Source organism: Mauremys mutica, chromosome 4 (genome assembly GCF_020497125.1).
Source record: "Mauremys mutica isolate MM-2020 ecotype Southern chromosome 4, ASM2049712v1, whole genome shotgun sequence".
NCBI classification, from domain to species: domain Eukaryota; kingdom Metazoa; phylum Chordata; order Testudines; family Geoemydidae; genus Mauremys; species Mauremys mutica.
Genome location: NC_059075.1, coordinates 63,406,475 through 63,423,067, shown reverse-complemented (window position 1 = coordinate 63,423,067; position 16,593 = coordinate 63,406,475). Strand labels below are relative to the sequence as shown.

The window sequence follows — 16,593 nt, the reverse complement described above, 5'->3', positions numbered from 1 at the left end:
TGTGGAAAAAACAAGAGAAGTTGGCTGTCTGAAGAAGACATCATTGCTAGAATGGATTAGGAAAGCAGTAAGAATTATAGGTTTTCTGCCCCGGAGGCAAAGTGCATAGCCATTTCCAGATGTTAGTAGTTTGGGAAACCAGTGTCCTGCCAAAACAACCTGAACTTGCTATCCTATGTCGTGGTATTGTTACCTACCAGCCTGCTTTACATCTAAGGCTTAGTGTGTATATATTTATTCTGGCAGATTTTTAGATCATTTGGAATAGTTTGAGGCTTGTTACCTCTTTTACAAAACTGGGATAGATTGGGATATACTTTTCAGTCACTGAACAGACATATTTCCTTATGTTTTCTAGGCAAGTTGAAGCTTGCTGTAGAAACCAAGAAATAGAACCCGATGATAGGAGACCACAGAGAAGGCGAGAAGAAAGAGTTGTTTATAAAGACAGAGAAACTTATGATCCATCCTTGTGGCACCATCATGGCCCATCTCAGAGGGACTGGAAATGGGAAAATGAGGGCTTTATGAATCCAAGGCAAGGCAAATTCCCACATTCTATAAAGAACCCTAATGCAGACCGGCACCTCAGTGATCCCAGGGGATGCGCAGGATGGCATCAAAATGGTTCTGCAGGCCTTTCAGGTCAACATGATAACCATGGGAATTCTGGAGGTGTTTGGCATCCAAATGCAGGAGGAGAAATGTCAAAATGGTATCAAGATGTCAAAGGAAGAAATTCCAACTGGCATTCTGAAGGAACAGGTGAATTTTCTATTTGGAATTCTAAAAACTCACCAAGAAACTGGAAATTCAGTCTTCAGGGTGCAAATGGCTGGAATGTTGGTGGTACAGGGGACGCACATCCACTGGGAAGAAATAGGACTGGAAATTCTAGTCCCCACACAGAATTTGCATGGAAAAAAAAACCCATTCAATATAATCAGGAAAGGTATACACGGCAGTGGCAGGCGAATGACCAATTGGATTTTACTAGTGATAAACTCCCTCCAGTGGGGGCACTGGATTTCAGTATTTCTGAACAACCAGAGAGTAAAATGTCCAAGATGAATGGAAAGAGTGGCAGCACTTCCAAAGATAAAATTCATCGCTGGACTCCTTACCCCTCCCAGAAAGCTACAGACCAGCAGCCATGGTCTGAAGAAAATGTTCCTAAAACTTCAGAGAAAAAAGATTCTGTATCTGTACCTTTTCTCAAGACACCCATGAAAGGGATGGATCTTGAAATAGATACAACAAGCCTCCCAAAACTGATAACGTGGGAAGAGACCTTTTTAAACCAGCCCTGTTACAAGGCCACTGCTGACCAACTTGAATCTTGCAAGGTGAATGCGGACTGCCCCAGTGGAGGAAGATCTGACCAAGAGGAGGGCAGAAGTAACAGGATGCCATCACTGAAATCCCCACTCCTGGTTATTCCAGACACGAAGTTATCTTCCCAAAAGCAAGACCCAAAGAATCTCTTGAAAAATGTCAAGCTTCTATTATCATCATCCCCTGGAGAACTCCAGAACCATTCGAATGCACTAAACTTAGAAACTAACCGGTCCTCTTCTTATGTATCCAAGTTGCGCAGTGCTTATAGCTTAAGAGGTAGCAGAGATATGCTTGACAGAAATCAGAGACAGCCTATTGATAGCCTAAGTGAAGAACTACAAAAAGCCAAAGAAGAGTTGCAATCCAATCTTTCTCTGCAAAATCCTTACTTAAGTTCATACAGAGATACAGAGAGTGATCTAAATGGTGGTCGGAATATAGAGGAACCCAGGAAAGGTTCTTCAAAGACTAATGAGCCTAGAGTTGATACATTAGAGGATGTAAGTGAAGAGTGTGAAGCAAGGGTCGAAAAGCTACGTCCTTTTATTAATAATTGTTCACCGTGTGACCCTCAGGAGTGTGAATATGCTACTACCAGAAAGGAAGGTGACACAGAAGCATCAGGCAAAGTTCCCGATTCAAGTATTGTAACTGAGAAGCAAAAAGATTCTGAATTTCAAATGGAGTCAGTGAACCCATCAAGCCTTCAAAACAATTTAAGTGATGAGTTGAAAACCTCTCAGGAAGGGAAAGGTGAAGATCCTATCAAATCAAATCATCATTTTGATATGGAAGGCTTTGAAGACAGTTTAGATCATGAACTGCAAAAAGGAGGTGGTGGCCAACCTTCAGGCCCTCTTCTTCCTGAATTAAGTAAACTTGGCCTCCCTGCTTCCCTCCAAAGAGATCTGACACGACATATCAGTTTGAAGAGTAAAGTTGGGGCACATCTTCCTGAGCCCAACCTCAACAATGCACGGCGTATTCGAAATGTTAGTGGTCATCGAAAGAATGAGACTGAGAAGGAGTCTGGACTTAAACCAACCCTGAGGCAGATTCTTAGTGCATCCCGAAGAAACATAAACTGGGAACAGGTCATCCAGCAAGTAACAAAGAAGAAACAGGAGCTTGGCAAGGGTTTACCAAGGTTTGTAACCTTTTAACTTTCAAACATGGATCTTGTTATATCTGAGTCACAAGACTCTAAAGACTAGCATTTGAAGAACTGCAGAGATGAATTCTACCATACCATATTTATCTGTCTATAAAGACACACATGCACACACTTTCCTGCTACTTCAAGCAAGAAGTTGATTCTGATCATAGTTTGTGACTAACAATTCAATACATATGACACTGGTAACATTAGGTTGTATTTTAAAGTTCTGTTTACTACAAACATGTATAGGTATAATATGAACAATACTTTAAATATATTGCAAGACCATTACTTGATTTTTATTTGCATGAGATCAAATACTGAGAAGTATTTACATCATCACAGGCAAGTTGAATGCATCCCTTGCTGTAGTAATGCTATTTTTTTTTAATTATTAGCAATTTGTACATTTAAAAAAATATCTAGATAGTGATTCTCAATGTCATATACATTGCAACTGCCTTTAAACTTAATGTGAAGACAAGTATTTTCAGTCTGTCTTGTAAATGCAACATCTTATTGTCTCTTCAGTCTTAGAAGCAGGTAATTCTGTAATGAGTGTCTGAAAACTATAGTAGGTTTATTTATCTGTTTTAAAATTCTGTTTCAGATCTACCCTGTATAAGAGGGTAGCATGCTGCATTACAACTCTGACAAGAACTTCTGTACAGGTTTCTGACATCAAACTAAGAGGGCCAAATTGACCTTTGCTTTACCCTAGAGCTAATGAAAATCCTGCTTTTGTGTTTGAAAATAATGTCATGGCTAAGCACTAGTTCAATAATGAAGTTATGCAGCTAGGGTCCTTCCTTTTTAGATTACACAAAAGGCAGCACAATACTAGTGTTGTCATCTTTTAGTCCATCAGAGTATACCTGGCTATATATTTAAAATAGTTCTTTTTTTCTAGATTTCTTTCAGTGCCTGTCTTCTGCTTCTATACATTTACAATGTTTTTTTGTTTGTTTTTAGATTTGGCATAGAGATGGTACCCCTTGTTCAGAACGAACAGGAAGGTCTTGATTTGGGTGAAGAACCTGAGCTGTCCAGCCTAGAAGGATTCCAATGGGAAGGGATTTCCATTGCAGTATCTGGATCAGCTAGGAAACGCAGCCTCTCCGAAAGCAGTGTTGTGGACAGGACTGCTTCTGTTTATGGCTTCTTCAGTGACCAAGCCACAACAAAGGAAAGTGGGCAAAAGCAAATCATTCCAGCCTGCCATTCACATTTTATAGCACCTGTATATAAAACAAGTGCAGATAATGTGGCCGACTTCAAACAAGAGACATCCTCTCTCCCCTCATCACCATTCATGTCTGAAATAACTGAAACTATTATCAACGGAAGGAGACACAGCCTACATACTCCCTCTGATGTTACAAGCCTCACAGTATTTACCACAAAACAAGATCAGGAGAGCCCAGAATGTAGAATACCACTTCTTGAAAACAAAAATGCATTCGAGCTCACAGGGGAAGGAAACATTTTGGCTTCAAATGGAGCTTCAGTGCATGCAGGATCAAACTCTGTAGATGCAGCTACAGACAGCAGCTGTACATCTGGTACTGAGCAGAATGACAGCCAGGGAATTGGAAAGAAAAGAAGAGCAACTGGAGTAAGTGTAGTTCTGTATATCTTCAGGATATTAGCAATAGAAATGTTTCTCTTGTTGGTTGTCATTAAGATTAGGATTTAATCACTGGTATTTTTAATAAAAGTCATGGATAGGTCACAAGCAAGAAACAAAAAATCATGGCTCATGACCTGTTGATGACTTGCACCATAAATACCTCTGATTGAATCTTAAGAGGGGGTGCTGCTGGAGGTGTGGGGCAGGGGAGCTGTGGGGGGCCCGCGGTTGCTCCGGCCACCCTGGGACTGCTGCCAAGAGCGGGGTTGGGGTGTGTGGGCTTACCCCATTCCACCTACTCGGCATTCCAGCCGACAGGAGTGCTGGCATGGTGGAATGAGATAAGTCTCCATGGCCCCAACCCCCCCTCTCCGGCAGGAGTGCCGGTCAGGCGGAGCGCCCTGACCCCACTACGCCCCTCCCTCAACCAGGCGTCAGTCATCATTGGTGAGTACAGTATTAAATTGTTTTAAAATTATTTAAAACTTATGCTGTATATGTATGTATTTTGTCTGGCGAAAAAAATTTCCCTGGAACCTAACACACACACACACACACACACACACACACACACACACACACACATACATACCATTTACATTAATTCTTATGGGGAAATTGGATTTGCTTAACATCATTTCACTTAAAGTAGCATTTTTCAGGAACATAACTATAACGTTAAGTAAGGAGTTACTGTATATTTATAGGCAAACTCTAATATTGGCCAGGACAAACACATTGATTCTTGGTATTTCTTGTTTCCCTTCTGTACAGTATCTCTACTGAAAGGATTGTGTTCACAGGACCTTTGTGGTGGTTTGACCCAGGATAGATATCCAGTACAATATAATTGCAAATATTTTTTGTCCTCTTAGATTGTGTGCGTTTTTAACTGACTTTAAAAAAAAAAAATTAGACAAGATGGATGAAAGATGCCTTCATGATACTTCATGATACTGCCACTGCCCAGAACTTCTAGACTTGGCCTCCTGCCTCTGGAAATGAGTGTCTTCAATAGAATGCTGATCATGTTTCAGGACCTACTAGGAATGTTAAGCAACCATGGAACAATTGGTTTTCTGGTAATGCCTGGTTTTATGGCTGAACAGTAAAAAGAGAAATACACTTTTGTCTTTAAAATTTTGTCTTTAAAATTATGCCATGGAAGAAAAAATACCTGGGAAAATGTATTTATTTATTTATTTATTTTTACCATGTGCTCCAGTAATCTTGTCTGTCTTGGGCCTAATGACTCTTCCTGTGTATGTCCCTTTTTCATTTGAAACTTTATTTAGCATGGTATTTATCCCTTTCTAGATTATAACTGGTCTTATTTCCCCATTCATGGTCTTATCACAGTAAACGACATTAGAGAGACATGAAGGAGAACATCTTGGCCAAGTCTACTTGATCGACTTGGCACCTGAGTACCTAGAGCGCTGTCTGCTGTAGTATTTCATTGTCTCCAGTGGAAGCAGGAAATTTATTTCTAGCTCCTTTCTCTTTTGAGAGAAGAGGCAACAAAGTATGAGTGAATGGTGTTATAACAAAATTCATCTGCATATGTTCTCTCCTCTGGCTATAATCTAGACTTGCCTGGGAAAGACATGGTAGATATTTAAATTCTTATTGTAGCCCTAGACATTTGTAGGATGTAGACTTAAGTTTTTAAATTATATTGTTCTAACTTTAATGAATGAACTTTTCTATTTATAACTTTTAGGAGGGATCGTCTCCTGAAATCCCGAGTCTAGAAACAAAGAATAAAAGAAGGAAAATTAAGGGCAAAAAAGGTAAGTGATACCAGGTGTGTGTGGGAGGACACAGCATGAAGAGGTTATGAGTATATGCCAATGCTGCCTTGATAACAATTGGTTAACAAAAGTTTGTTTGAGGCATCTCTCCTCTTCATTGTGATTTTTCGGTTTGCGCTTCCCCCTCCTCCCCTCTCCCAGTGTCATGGCTGAACGCTGCAAGGCCTGTGATACCTTGTAGACTTGTCCTACATGAACACTGCAGTTCTGTGCCTGTGGTTGACTGGGACATTGTGCTCACTAAAGGCATACAAAAGGGTGCCTGTGAAGATGTCAGCCAAGCTGTAACTGGATATTGACAGGTAGGTAATGTTGGGAGCATAGCAAGAAAGTGAGAGTATTCTTGTTCTACTCCACCTCATTGTGTAAGATGGCTTCCTTAGTCTGTTCTTGCTCTCACACAACCTTAAAATGTGAGCTGTAATTTACTTTTGAAGCTTTTCTGATATTTCTTTTGTATATAATGTGTAATGAAGTAAAAGTGTTACTGGGCTGAGTGCTAGCAAAAGCTAAATTAAGAAGTATTTTTGTAAAACATTTTGCTGTTCCTTTGGAATCTTGTTCCAACACCTGAATGACATTTTCCATCTCACAGAGAGGAAGGATGCCTTTGTTAAGGCATGTGACTTAGAGTCAGGATATCTGGTCCTGTGCATTTTCTGTGTGATTTTGGGGGCATATCACTTAATTTTTCTTTGCCACCATTTTCTCAACCTTAAGAAGCAGATGAGACTTTCCTTGCATGAGTGTTGAGACCAAATTGATTGTAAAGAATGTTGATTTCATCAAATGGATGATGGTGATCGTAGCCTACCAGCAGGAAATTTTGTTCTTCTCACCGACCTGCAGTCCTCAAAAGATAAAGTCAGTTTCCATGATATGGCTGCTGTCCATATGGCTAAATGGGTGGGTTTTTGGGGTTTTTTTGTTTGTTTTGTTTTGTGGTTTTTTTTGCCCCCCCCCCCTTTTTTTTTTTTTTGGTCATGTCAGGGAGGTGGTAGCCAATTCTGATTACAGGATTTTTGGATTCAGATAATCATCATCCTCATGCTGTTATATAGTCAGACTTCATCCGTCTTGCTAAGAAGCAGATGCAGCTGATGCCTGTGTAGTGAAGTAGCTGCTTTGTTCCCTGTTGTGGAGGCCTGGAGGACAAATAAAACTTCCTCCCAGAAAAACTCCAGGGAAATAGGGCCAAAAATGCCCCTTCTGTGGCATTCTCCTGCAGCCTTTTGAGTCTCTCTGTTCTTCCAATCCTGCTTCCCCTCCTGTTGGAGTACTGACTGACACTTCCAAATCATCATATGAGATTTATTGAGTTCATTGCTTAATGCTGTGATACAAAAAAGTCTACGAAGATGTTTCCACAAAAGTGACCTGTTAAAATGAATTGTAAAACATGAGCTGCCCTCTAAATTGTGCTTATTTCTCTTACAGAGCGTTCTCAGGTAGACCAGTTGTTGTCTATTTCCCTGAGAGAAGAAGAGTTGAACAAGTCACTGCATTGTGTGGATGACCGCCTCTTGCAGGCTCGGGCTGCTCTGCAGGCAGCCTATGTTGAAGTTCAACGATTCCTTGTATTGAAACAGCAGGTAATTGCAGGTTTTTTGTGCTGTCTGAACTAGAAATTAACAGCCTTCAGTTGTGCTTGATAGGGCTGATTAAATCACCTTTCCTGCCCCCACCAACAGATAACAATGGAGATGAGCGCATTGAGGAGTCAGAGAATTCAGATCCTGCAGGGGCTACAAGGTACTGAGATTTAACAAAATTGCAGCGCTAGCATTCTGACCTGTATTCTGTAAGCTTAAGCTTGTGTGCTGATCTTGTATTCAGTTTAACTTCTAATTTGCTCATGAAAGTTCAGGATAGGTTGGTACAACTTAGTTAGCTTCCCATGTCCAGTTTTGTTAGGCCATTCCTGTGTTGCACTGTAAAGCTTTCTACTATTCAGATTGGATGGCTTTTCAGAAGTGTCATGTAGTGAGCTCAGTAAACTCTTGATTGAATTTTTTTCCTCCTTGTCTCCATTTATTTCCTCTTGAGCTGTTAAAACCAAACTTCCCCAAACAGTTAACATATGGGCATTTGCTCCTTCTTTCTCTAGAAACCTATGAACCTCCTGAGAGGTCAGAACAGCTCACCTGCAGCATCTCAGATGAAAGAAGAATTAGCAGAACCGTGACACCAGCTGATCTAGCTCTTCCTCCTTCAGGTCACTTCTTTCCCCTTCTGGAGACTTCTTCATGTCTCTCCTCCCATACATCCCCTTCTGGTACTCCCTTGGGATCCTCTCTCCGAGTGAGCACCCCTCCTGTGTTCCAAACCCCTAGTACTATCACAGCCAGCACTGTTCCTGATTCATCAATGCAAATTAAACAAGAACCTATGTCTCCAGAGTATGGAGAAGAAAGTGTGAATACCGTGCTCCATGGCTCTGTGTGTACTGCACAAGCAGAACTGCAGCAGAGGGATGGTATGTTGGTTTATCTTCCTTTTAAAGACTAGTTTTGTGAGAATGGGGAAAACCACTTTGTTGAAAGAGTAAAAGTTATTTAGGCTTCAAACTTGTAAGCTACTCTGCATGGGTAAACCCCGATTGACTTCAGCCACGGTAATCATCTTGCAGAATCGGGGCCTTAATTTGTAACAGACTTAAGTTACCTTTTTTTTAAATTTTATTGATTGGTTTAAATGCATATCACAGCTTCTAAAACTAAAGGCTTATACTTTTGCTTCAAAAGAAAAAAATAAAAGGCCAGGACTTGCATGCAACAGTCTCTTAAAAATAGTGTGTGTATATATAATATGGTGGCTAATGAGATTGTATGTGCTTCTAGTCCGTATTGTAACTGGAAGCAGTACAGCACTAGTAGCCACCTACACAAGGCAAAAAGTGCTTAAGCAAGAGATTTAAGCACACTTTTGGCCAAACTAAATTAAGACTCTTCTGTGCTTTCTGGATGGGTCCAAACGGGATTAAAAAAACAAAAAATCCTCTATTACTCTTGAGTTGCAAGTGGGATTGAATAACTAGAATCAGAGATCACATAGTTAATACTACCCTCTTTCCATTGCTTGAAATCTGAATTACCATGAGCGGTATTAAATTATTTTGATTATTCTCTGTATAGCCTTTATCCTGCCAACATATATGCTTAATTTTACTTGCGTGAGTGATCTCATTGAAATGAATGGGACTACTAAAATGAGTAAAGTTAAGCAAGTGTTTAAGTGCTAGCAGGATAAAGGTCACGTTTGTGAAATTGAAATCTGGAGTGTAGCTGGAATTACTGTGATAGATCGTTTTAAAAACAAAATAGATACATAAAAGCTACTGAGCTCCAGTTTACTTTTGAAAGGGATTTAAGCCCAAGGAACCTAAATCCCACTCATTTTTTCCCCCCAATGAAATGCAGGCACTTTTCTGGAAATCTTTCCCTCGGTATCTACCTGGGCTAGACCGGGGTGAAACACACACCTAACCAGTGTTTGACCTTTCTTCTCCCAACCTAGGCCAGTCTCAGTGAAAGAAACAGAGAAAAAAAACACTTTTTTTTTTGATAAATTAAACATACTATATGTTGTACTTCATAACCGTATTTATTTCTCAAACATAAACCGTACATTGTCCAAAGTAAAGCTTACAGTTTTGTATATAAAACGAAAGAGTTCATGGTCTAATTTTTTTTTGCACTTTCAGATTTATTTTTTCCTAGTATGGATTCTTGTAGCTATTACATTTCTTATGTTTAACTATGTTGCATTAATGTGGATATATTTAATTCATCATATTTTCCTTTTACTTTTTCAATTGTAGCATCTAGTAGGGGACATGTAGGTCTAAAGATATATAGAAAAAAATATATCCAAGGCAAAGTATTGCAATTATTAGTTTAATTGTTTTACCCTGAATGTGGTGGTCAGCCTAAAACAAGGGTGCCAGCTGCCTTATCAAGTTAAGGGCAGGAGGGATAGCTCAGTGGTTTGAGCATTAGCCTGCTAAACCAGTGGTTTGAGCAATGCTATGGTCATGAGATACCTGAAAGGGCTTCTCTGTTTATTCCTTCCGGTGCAAGAACCGGTCCCCTTGTGGGACCTAAACACTGTTTTGGTGGCTCTAATTGGCCCTCCATTCGGGCCCCTAGCATCCTGTCCACTGGCCCTCTTGTTTCAGAAAACTGAGTTCCTGGTAGCCATTATGCATGCAAGGAGGGTGTGAGAGTTGCAGGCTCTGATGGCAGGGCCACCTTAAACACAGTTCTCCAAAGACAAGGTAACTTTGCAACTACACTCAAAGTTTCTATCCATAGTGGCCTCTGTTTCATCTGAACCAGGCAGTATATTCAGTGTGTTTTGCTTATGCTCAGGTGGTAATAGCAAGGACTGCATAATCAGGGGACAGGACCCCTACTGGAGCCTCACTAGCAGCAGCCTCTTTAGCAGCTTCATCTACTCTTATTTTTATTGCTCACTTCCCCATGTCTGCAATGAACTTTTATCTTAACCACATCTATCACTGAGTTATCCAATTTATCTACTAATTTCCGTATATACATAGGACAAAAGGGCTTGATAGCATACAGGCTTGTGATTTGCGTACTACAAAATGAATTCATATTCCACCAAGGGAGGTATGGTGTCAAGGCATCAGATCCCTTGAGAGTCTGAACATATTACACCAGCCAGTACTTGTCCTTTATTACATGGAGATAATGCCTCTGCCACAGAAGCCAATTCAGCATACCTGGCTAAGTGAGTGTGTACTCGATGAGAAGCACAGTCAGGAAAGTAACAAATACTTTGCTCATGGATTATATTTTCTAAATGGACAGCCAACCTAATTCTCAATTACTGAGGGACAGCCTACACTCATTGATATATTTTGCTTTCCACAACCAAATCTCTGTACAACCTTTCATGAGTGATGTACCTGAGTATTCGGGTTCTAATATCTAAACTGTATCGTTATATCTATTCACCTAAATTTGGGTTGTTGCTGATTATATACTCTATGTATCATATGACTTTTAAAAAACTAACTTTGTATTGTGAATAATCTAAGCACTATACCCAGATGCACAGACACACTTTTCCCAACCTATGTATTATATATATATTTTTTAACATTAGCTTTAATAACATTTTTACACCTGTACTGCACAGGTTCAGCCTGAATGTGGGGAGCCCAAACAGCAAATCCTGTGACTACAGTCCTCTTTTGGTGATAGGACATCTTGGTAGTCCATCGATCCGATGATGACAAATCTGAGCAAATCTATTGTTGGTCTCATAGTGTGCCCTCTGATGGCTATACAAGCCAATTCTAGAGGTGCACATTTTGCTGCAGATGGTGCATGGGAAGTTGGCAGTCAGTGGGTTGTGCAACCCCATAATATATTGCCATATCCTCAGAGTACAGCCCTTCAGAATTTAAATTATGTACTGCACATCGCATAAAAGGATTAGGGCCCCCTTTTTAGAGAGAATTTCTCCAGGACATCGTGTGGAGTACCACAATTAACATTCCTGTTGGTAAGGGTGAGCGGTGTTTGAGAGGACAGACTTCAGTTTGGTGGTCTTCCAGCAGCAAGGGCCACTAGTCTAGGTCTAGACACTACCATTTTTGATTTTACCAGACAAAAGATACTTTAAGGGAGTATGATCAAGATATAGTTTTATGCATCCCTACCCCACCAGGTATCTAAAAATATTAGAGCCCACTTGCTGTTGCAAGTGCACTTTGCTTCCGGGTAAGTTTGTTCTTAAGGTGAATTCCACTTGACTTGCTAATGACACTTTTAAAAAAAGTGTTATTTCAAATTAAGGCCAATCATCTATTAAGAAACAGACAAGGCTTGCATAACGAACACGAGATGTATGTGCACTTCTTTCGGTATTAAGAAAACTGTCTACTTTTAAACATCAGAGAGGTAGCTGTGTAAGTCTGGATCTGTAAAAAGCAACAAAGAGTCCTGTGGCACCTTCTAGACTAACAGACGTATTGGAGCATAAGCTTTCGTGGGTGAATACCCACTTCCTCAGACGCATGTAATGGAAATTTCCAGAGGCAGGTATAATGGCACCTGTTAGTCTATAAGGTGACAGAGGACTCTTTGTTGCTTTTAAATATACAGCTATGTTATGGATGTAAATTTTCAAGTAGATTGTAATAATTCTTGCAGCTCGTTATTAATAAACCCAGGGATTCTTATGCCTAAATATTTATTAATTACTGCAGAGTGAACACATTGTTCATCTCTTTTCTTCAGTAGATATCAGCCAGAAAACTTCTGTGTATCCAGTTATCTCCGCAATTATGTCCTTGTCAGAGCTGACTACTTGTTTCCAGCAGACTAATCAAGATGTTCACAAGCCTGCTACAGATAAGGGGCAGACCATACTATCTGGGAACCCTTCCCCTTCACAATCGCCGTCTACTCTCAACAAACACAAAGGGGCAATTGAAACTCTGACTGAAATCACCTTACCAGAACAGCGTAGCAGCTCCCTTGCAAATCAGTCTCTCTCTTTAGAAACACTTTTGGACAAAGATCCCAAACTACCAGCAGAACAGCCTGAACATCCAGCAGAATCCACTCTGGTCTCTGCAGAGAACAAAGGGAAAAAGAGAAGGAAAAAGCTAAGGAAAAAGAAAACATTGCGAGCAGCCCACGTGCCTGAGAACAGCGACACCGAACAGGATGTTATTGACTCTAAACCTGTTAGGAAAGTCAAGAGCGGGAAGGTGCCCACTGGGGGAAAGGTTACTACATCCACCCTTCCAAGACAGGAGGATAGGGGCACTCATGAAGTAGACAGGAATAAAGATGATAATGAGAGTGATGCCTCTCTGGAATTAGTAGAAACTGCAAACCCCCAGTTTGAGGTGGTGGCCATCAACTCATCAGAGTCAGGAGATGAGAAACCAGACAGCCCATCTAAGAGGGACACCATGAAATCCTCGGAGCAAACTTTAATGGAGGCTTCTCGCTCTGGTTATGATGAAGTGAGCTCCACCAGTGAAATTGGCACAAATTATAGGGATGGCATCAATAGAAGGTAAGGTGGAAAGTGGGTTTATAGTGGATCAGGACAGATTTCTCACGTAAAAAAGGTCTTCCAAAACTTTCATTCAACGGCCCTTTTTTCCTTGCTTGAAAAGCTTTTAAAACATGGGGAAGTGGGAGCAAATCTCATTCCTCAAGGCTTCCAGTACGGAAATGAGAAAAGATGAATATTTATGTCTGTACATTCTGCTAGTTAAACCGTCTGAAACTCTTCTCCATGTGCATACAAAAACAGTACTCATGCACTGTTCCATACTAACTTCTGCAGTAACTAAAGTAAGGCCCCCTTCAGAGAGGAGTGTGTGTGAGTTTGTTTTTTCTTAAGGAAAATTGCATAGGGCTGTTAGCAGTGAGGGCTTTTATAGCCACAGGGGACTTCTATACTTTCCCTACAATACTTCTGATAAAATATCCTATTCTGGAGTATCACTGAAGTTCTTTACTGAAGTACATTTCACTACCTTTCTTGAATACCAACAAGCAAAGTCAAATCTCTCTATTCTTCTTATTTTACAGTATGGCTGAGACTCTACCTTCTATATCACCAATGAGATGTTCAAAGAACTCCTCAGGTATATTATTGGTGTGCTTTGCTACTTTAAATGGGTATAGGATATCTTCTGGAAATTTGAGTTAAAGTACAGTCCAAATGTGCTTTCAAAATATCGCTGTTCTTTTTGATCTTCAGAACTTAAGCTCAAAATAAGAGTGGAAGACACTGCATAACAATTGTCAGCATGGGTCACTTACCCTAATCCTCATAAGGTGCACTGTGCCTGTTTCTGTTTCCCTTTTGATCCACAGTCCCTCTTGGGTGGTGAGGTGAATTTTAGTAACTTGAGTAATGTAACTGTCTGGCTATGTAGAAATGCTAAAATACATACAAGGCCCTCCTTCCTCCCAGGGTTCAAATAGCTGCCTCGGTGGTCATAAGAGTTCACCAGTTCATGTCCCTGATTGCTGGGGTAGATACCAGATTTTGCCCCTCCCCTGAGCTCAGTAGTCTTTGCAGCTTCTTCTTAGGGTCCATTAGTCCTTTTGGTGCACATGTTGCTCACTCACCTGAGCTACAGCCACAGTCCTTAAATTGTGGAGAATGGCCAGCTCTAAGCCCAAGACTGCTCTGCTCCACTACTTTCCAAGGTCTTTCTGGAGATGTCTGTGTAAGCCTTTCCCCTGGTCTCTCTAAACAGCCCTTTGCCATTCCCTACCCAGGCTCTTTTTCCTGTTCCCATAGGGAACTATTGCCTGTCTCTCTTCTGATGAGCTTCCCCAGCAAGCTGTTCTATGCCCTGGATTTCTCTGCAGGTGGCCTTTCCAGGTCAAGCCCTGTTTCCAGCTTCATTTCCAGACCTCTTCTCTGGGCTGTTTTGGAGACATTTCTCAGCACATCTTGCACTTTCTGGGCATCACCTCATACTGAGAGAAGGCTGTCTGCTTTTATAGCTCATTAGGCAGTCATATGACCCCTTGGTCGTTCATGTGCTCCACCTGAGAACTACAACTTAGTCCCTGACTTTAAAGGGACTGAGGCCCCATAACAGGCATGCTGACCACCCCTGATCTTAAAGGGCTAGAGGTCTGTTACATTTTTTTTTTATTGTTTGTTTTTACTTGTGGACTTTTGCAAAAGGGGATGCTAGTCAATAGTACATATAGTCTTATTACTTATGCAAAGTTTGTGTGAATAAAACATTCCAATTGTTAAAGCCAAGCTTTGATAACTCTCCATTCTGCAGAAGTGTCTTCAGAGCCAGGTGAGGATGAAGAACCTACGGAGGGGAGCTTTGAGGGACACCAAGCTGCAGTGAATGCTATTCAGATATTTGGGAGTGTGCTTTACACCTGCTCAGCAGACAAAACTGTCCGTGCCTACAATCTGGTTGTAAGTAGGCTAATCATAGAGACAACATACTAGTAATATTTTGCAGTCTTTAGATTTTTGTAAAGCCCTTTTTCGTGTTTAGAAGAAATCTTCTTAAGGAATGATTTTATAGCTTGCTTTTTTTTTTTTTTAAACTGTACACAAAGTTTGGGAACTCTAATAGTCCAAACTAACTCCATTAGGGCTTTTGCATGCTTGCTTTCAGCATGAGAATTAAGGCTTGGTGAAAGATTTTATATAAAAAATGTTCTTGAAGAAAATTTGATATATTTTAATCTTTAAAGAGAACCTTGGTTTCCACTGCCTTTTTAAGGATGTCAGCTCGCAAGTACCATTCTAGACTAGAGGAAGTTTAGTCATTCCCTATTTCCAATTGGGATTGGAGAAGGTATATTATCCAAATGAGAATTGGTCTCTGATCCTTTCGCAGAGGCCTGAGTTTGTGACCACCACCACCACAAAACCGACAAAGAAAGCCTTCTTACATTTCTTGTAGGATATATTTTAAGTAGAAAGATCTACTGAAATACTGACTGACCATAGCTTAATATAGTCCTATTGCTATTACACAATTCTTACGAATGATGAACAATCACAGTTCAAGAAAACTGCCAAAGATGCAAAGCTGTATAGGTAGTGCATTCAGACACATAAAAAGGCATAACATTTTAAAGTAAAATAACGCCACCAAGGATCTTCAGATCTTGTTCTTTAATCCAGTGAATTAATAATAATAATACTTGATAAGTTTTTCATTCATAGATCTCCAAAGTGCTTTACAACAATGGGACTAGACCAGTGGTCTCCAACCTTTTTACGCCCAAGATCACTTTTTGAATTTAAGGGCAACCTAGGGTCTACCTGTCCCTTCCCCAAAGCCCCGCTCCACTCACTCCATTCCCTCCACTTCCGTCACTCACCCCCCCACTCATTTTCCCTGGGCAGGGGGTTGGGGTTCGGGAGGGGGTGCGGGCTCTGGGCTGGGGCTGAGGGGGTTTGCAGTATGGGAGGGGGCTCTGGGCTGAGCCTGGGGCAGGGGTTGGGGTGCAGGAAAGGGTGAGGGGTGCAAGCTCTGGGAGGGAGTTTGGGTGCAGGAGGGGGCTCCGGACTGGGGCAGAGTGTTGGGGTGCACGAGGGGGTACAGGGTGCTGGCTCCAGGAGGGGGCTCAGGGCTGGTTTGGGGTGCTGGCTCTGGAAGGGGGCTCAGGGCTGGGGCTTGGGGGTGCATGAGGGGGTTCGGGTGCTGGCTCCAGGAGAGGGCTCAGGGCTGGGAGTTGTGGTGTGGCCTCCCGCCGAGCAGCACTTAGCTTCAGCAGCTCCCGGTCGGCGGTGCAGCATGGCTGCCACTAAGGCAGACTCCCTGCCTGCCTTGGCCCCATGCCACTCCTGGAAAGGGCCAATGTGCCCCTGTGGCCCCTGGGAGGGGGGCGGGAGGGCAGGCGGCACATGGCACTGCATGCTGCCCCTCTCTGCAAGCACCGCCCTCGCAGCTCCCCATTCATGGCCAATGGCAGCTGCAGGGGCAGTGCTTACAGGCAGGAGCAGTGTGCAGCGGGAGACCTCTGCCCCTTCCTGGGCCATGCTGGCCGCTTCCGGGAGCAGCATGGGGCCGGGGCAGGCGGGGAGCCTGTCTTAGCGGCAGCCCCACTGCACAGCCGGAGATCGCAGTCGACTGGTTGGTGACCACTGGACTAGAC

At 41.8% G+C, this 16,593-nt stretch overlaps 1 protein-coding gene across 2 annotated transcripts in view; it reads left to right on the top strand.

Annotated features, from left to right (window-relative positions):
* The window catches only part of ZNF106 (zinc finger protein 106), a 70,576-nt gene that overhangs the window by 27,977 nt on the left and 26,006 nt on the right, over positions 1-16,593 (top strand). The window contains exons 5-13 of one of the 2 annotated variants that reach the window (XM_045014818.1): positions 359-2,485; positions 3,470-4,112; positions 5,851-5,920; positions 7,379-7,533; positions 7,633-7,693; positions 8,049-8,417; positions 12,214-13,003; positions 13,528-13,583; positions 14,751-14,896. In XM_045014818.1, coding sequence (XP_044870753.1) covers positions 359-2,485; positions 3,470-4,112; positions 5,851-5,920; positions 7,379-7,533; positions 7,633-7,693; positions 8,049-8,417; positions 12,214-13,003; positions 13,528-13,583; positions 14,751-14,896 — 4,417 coding nt within the window. Of the gene's footprint in view, positions 1-358; positions 2,486-3,469; positions 4,113-5,850; positions 5,921-7,378; positions 7,534-7,632; positions 7,694-8,048; positions 8,418-12,213; positions 13,004-13,527; positions 13,584-14,750; positions 14,897-16,593 lie in introns of those variants that run through there. The other variant, XM_045014819.1, reaches the window with a different exon arrangement.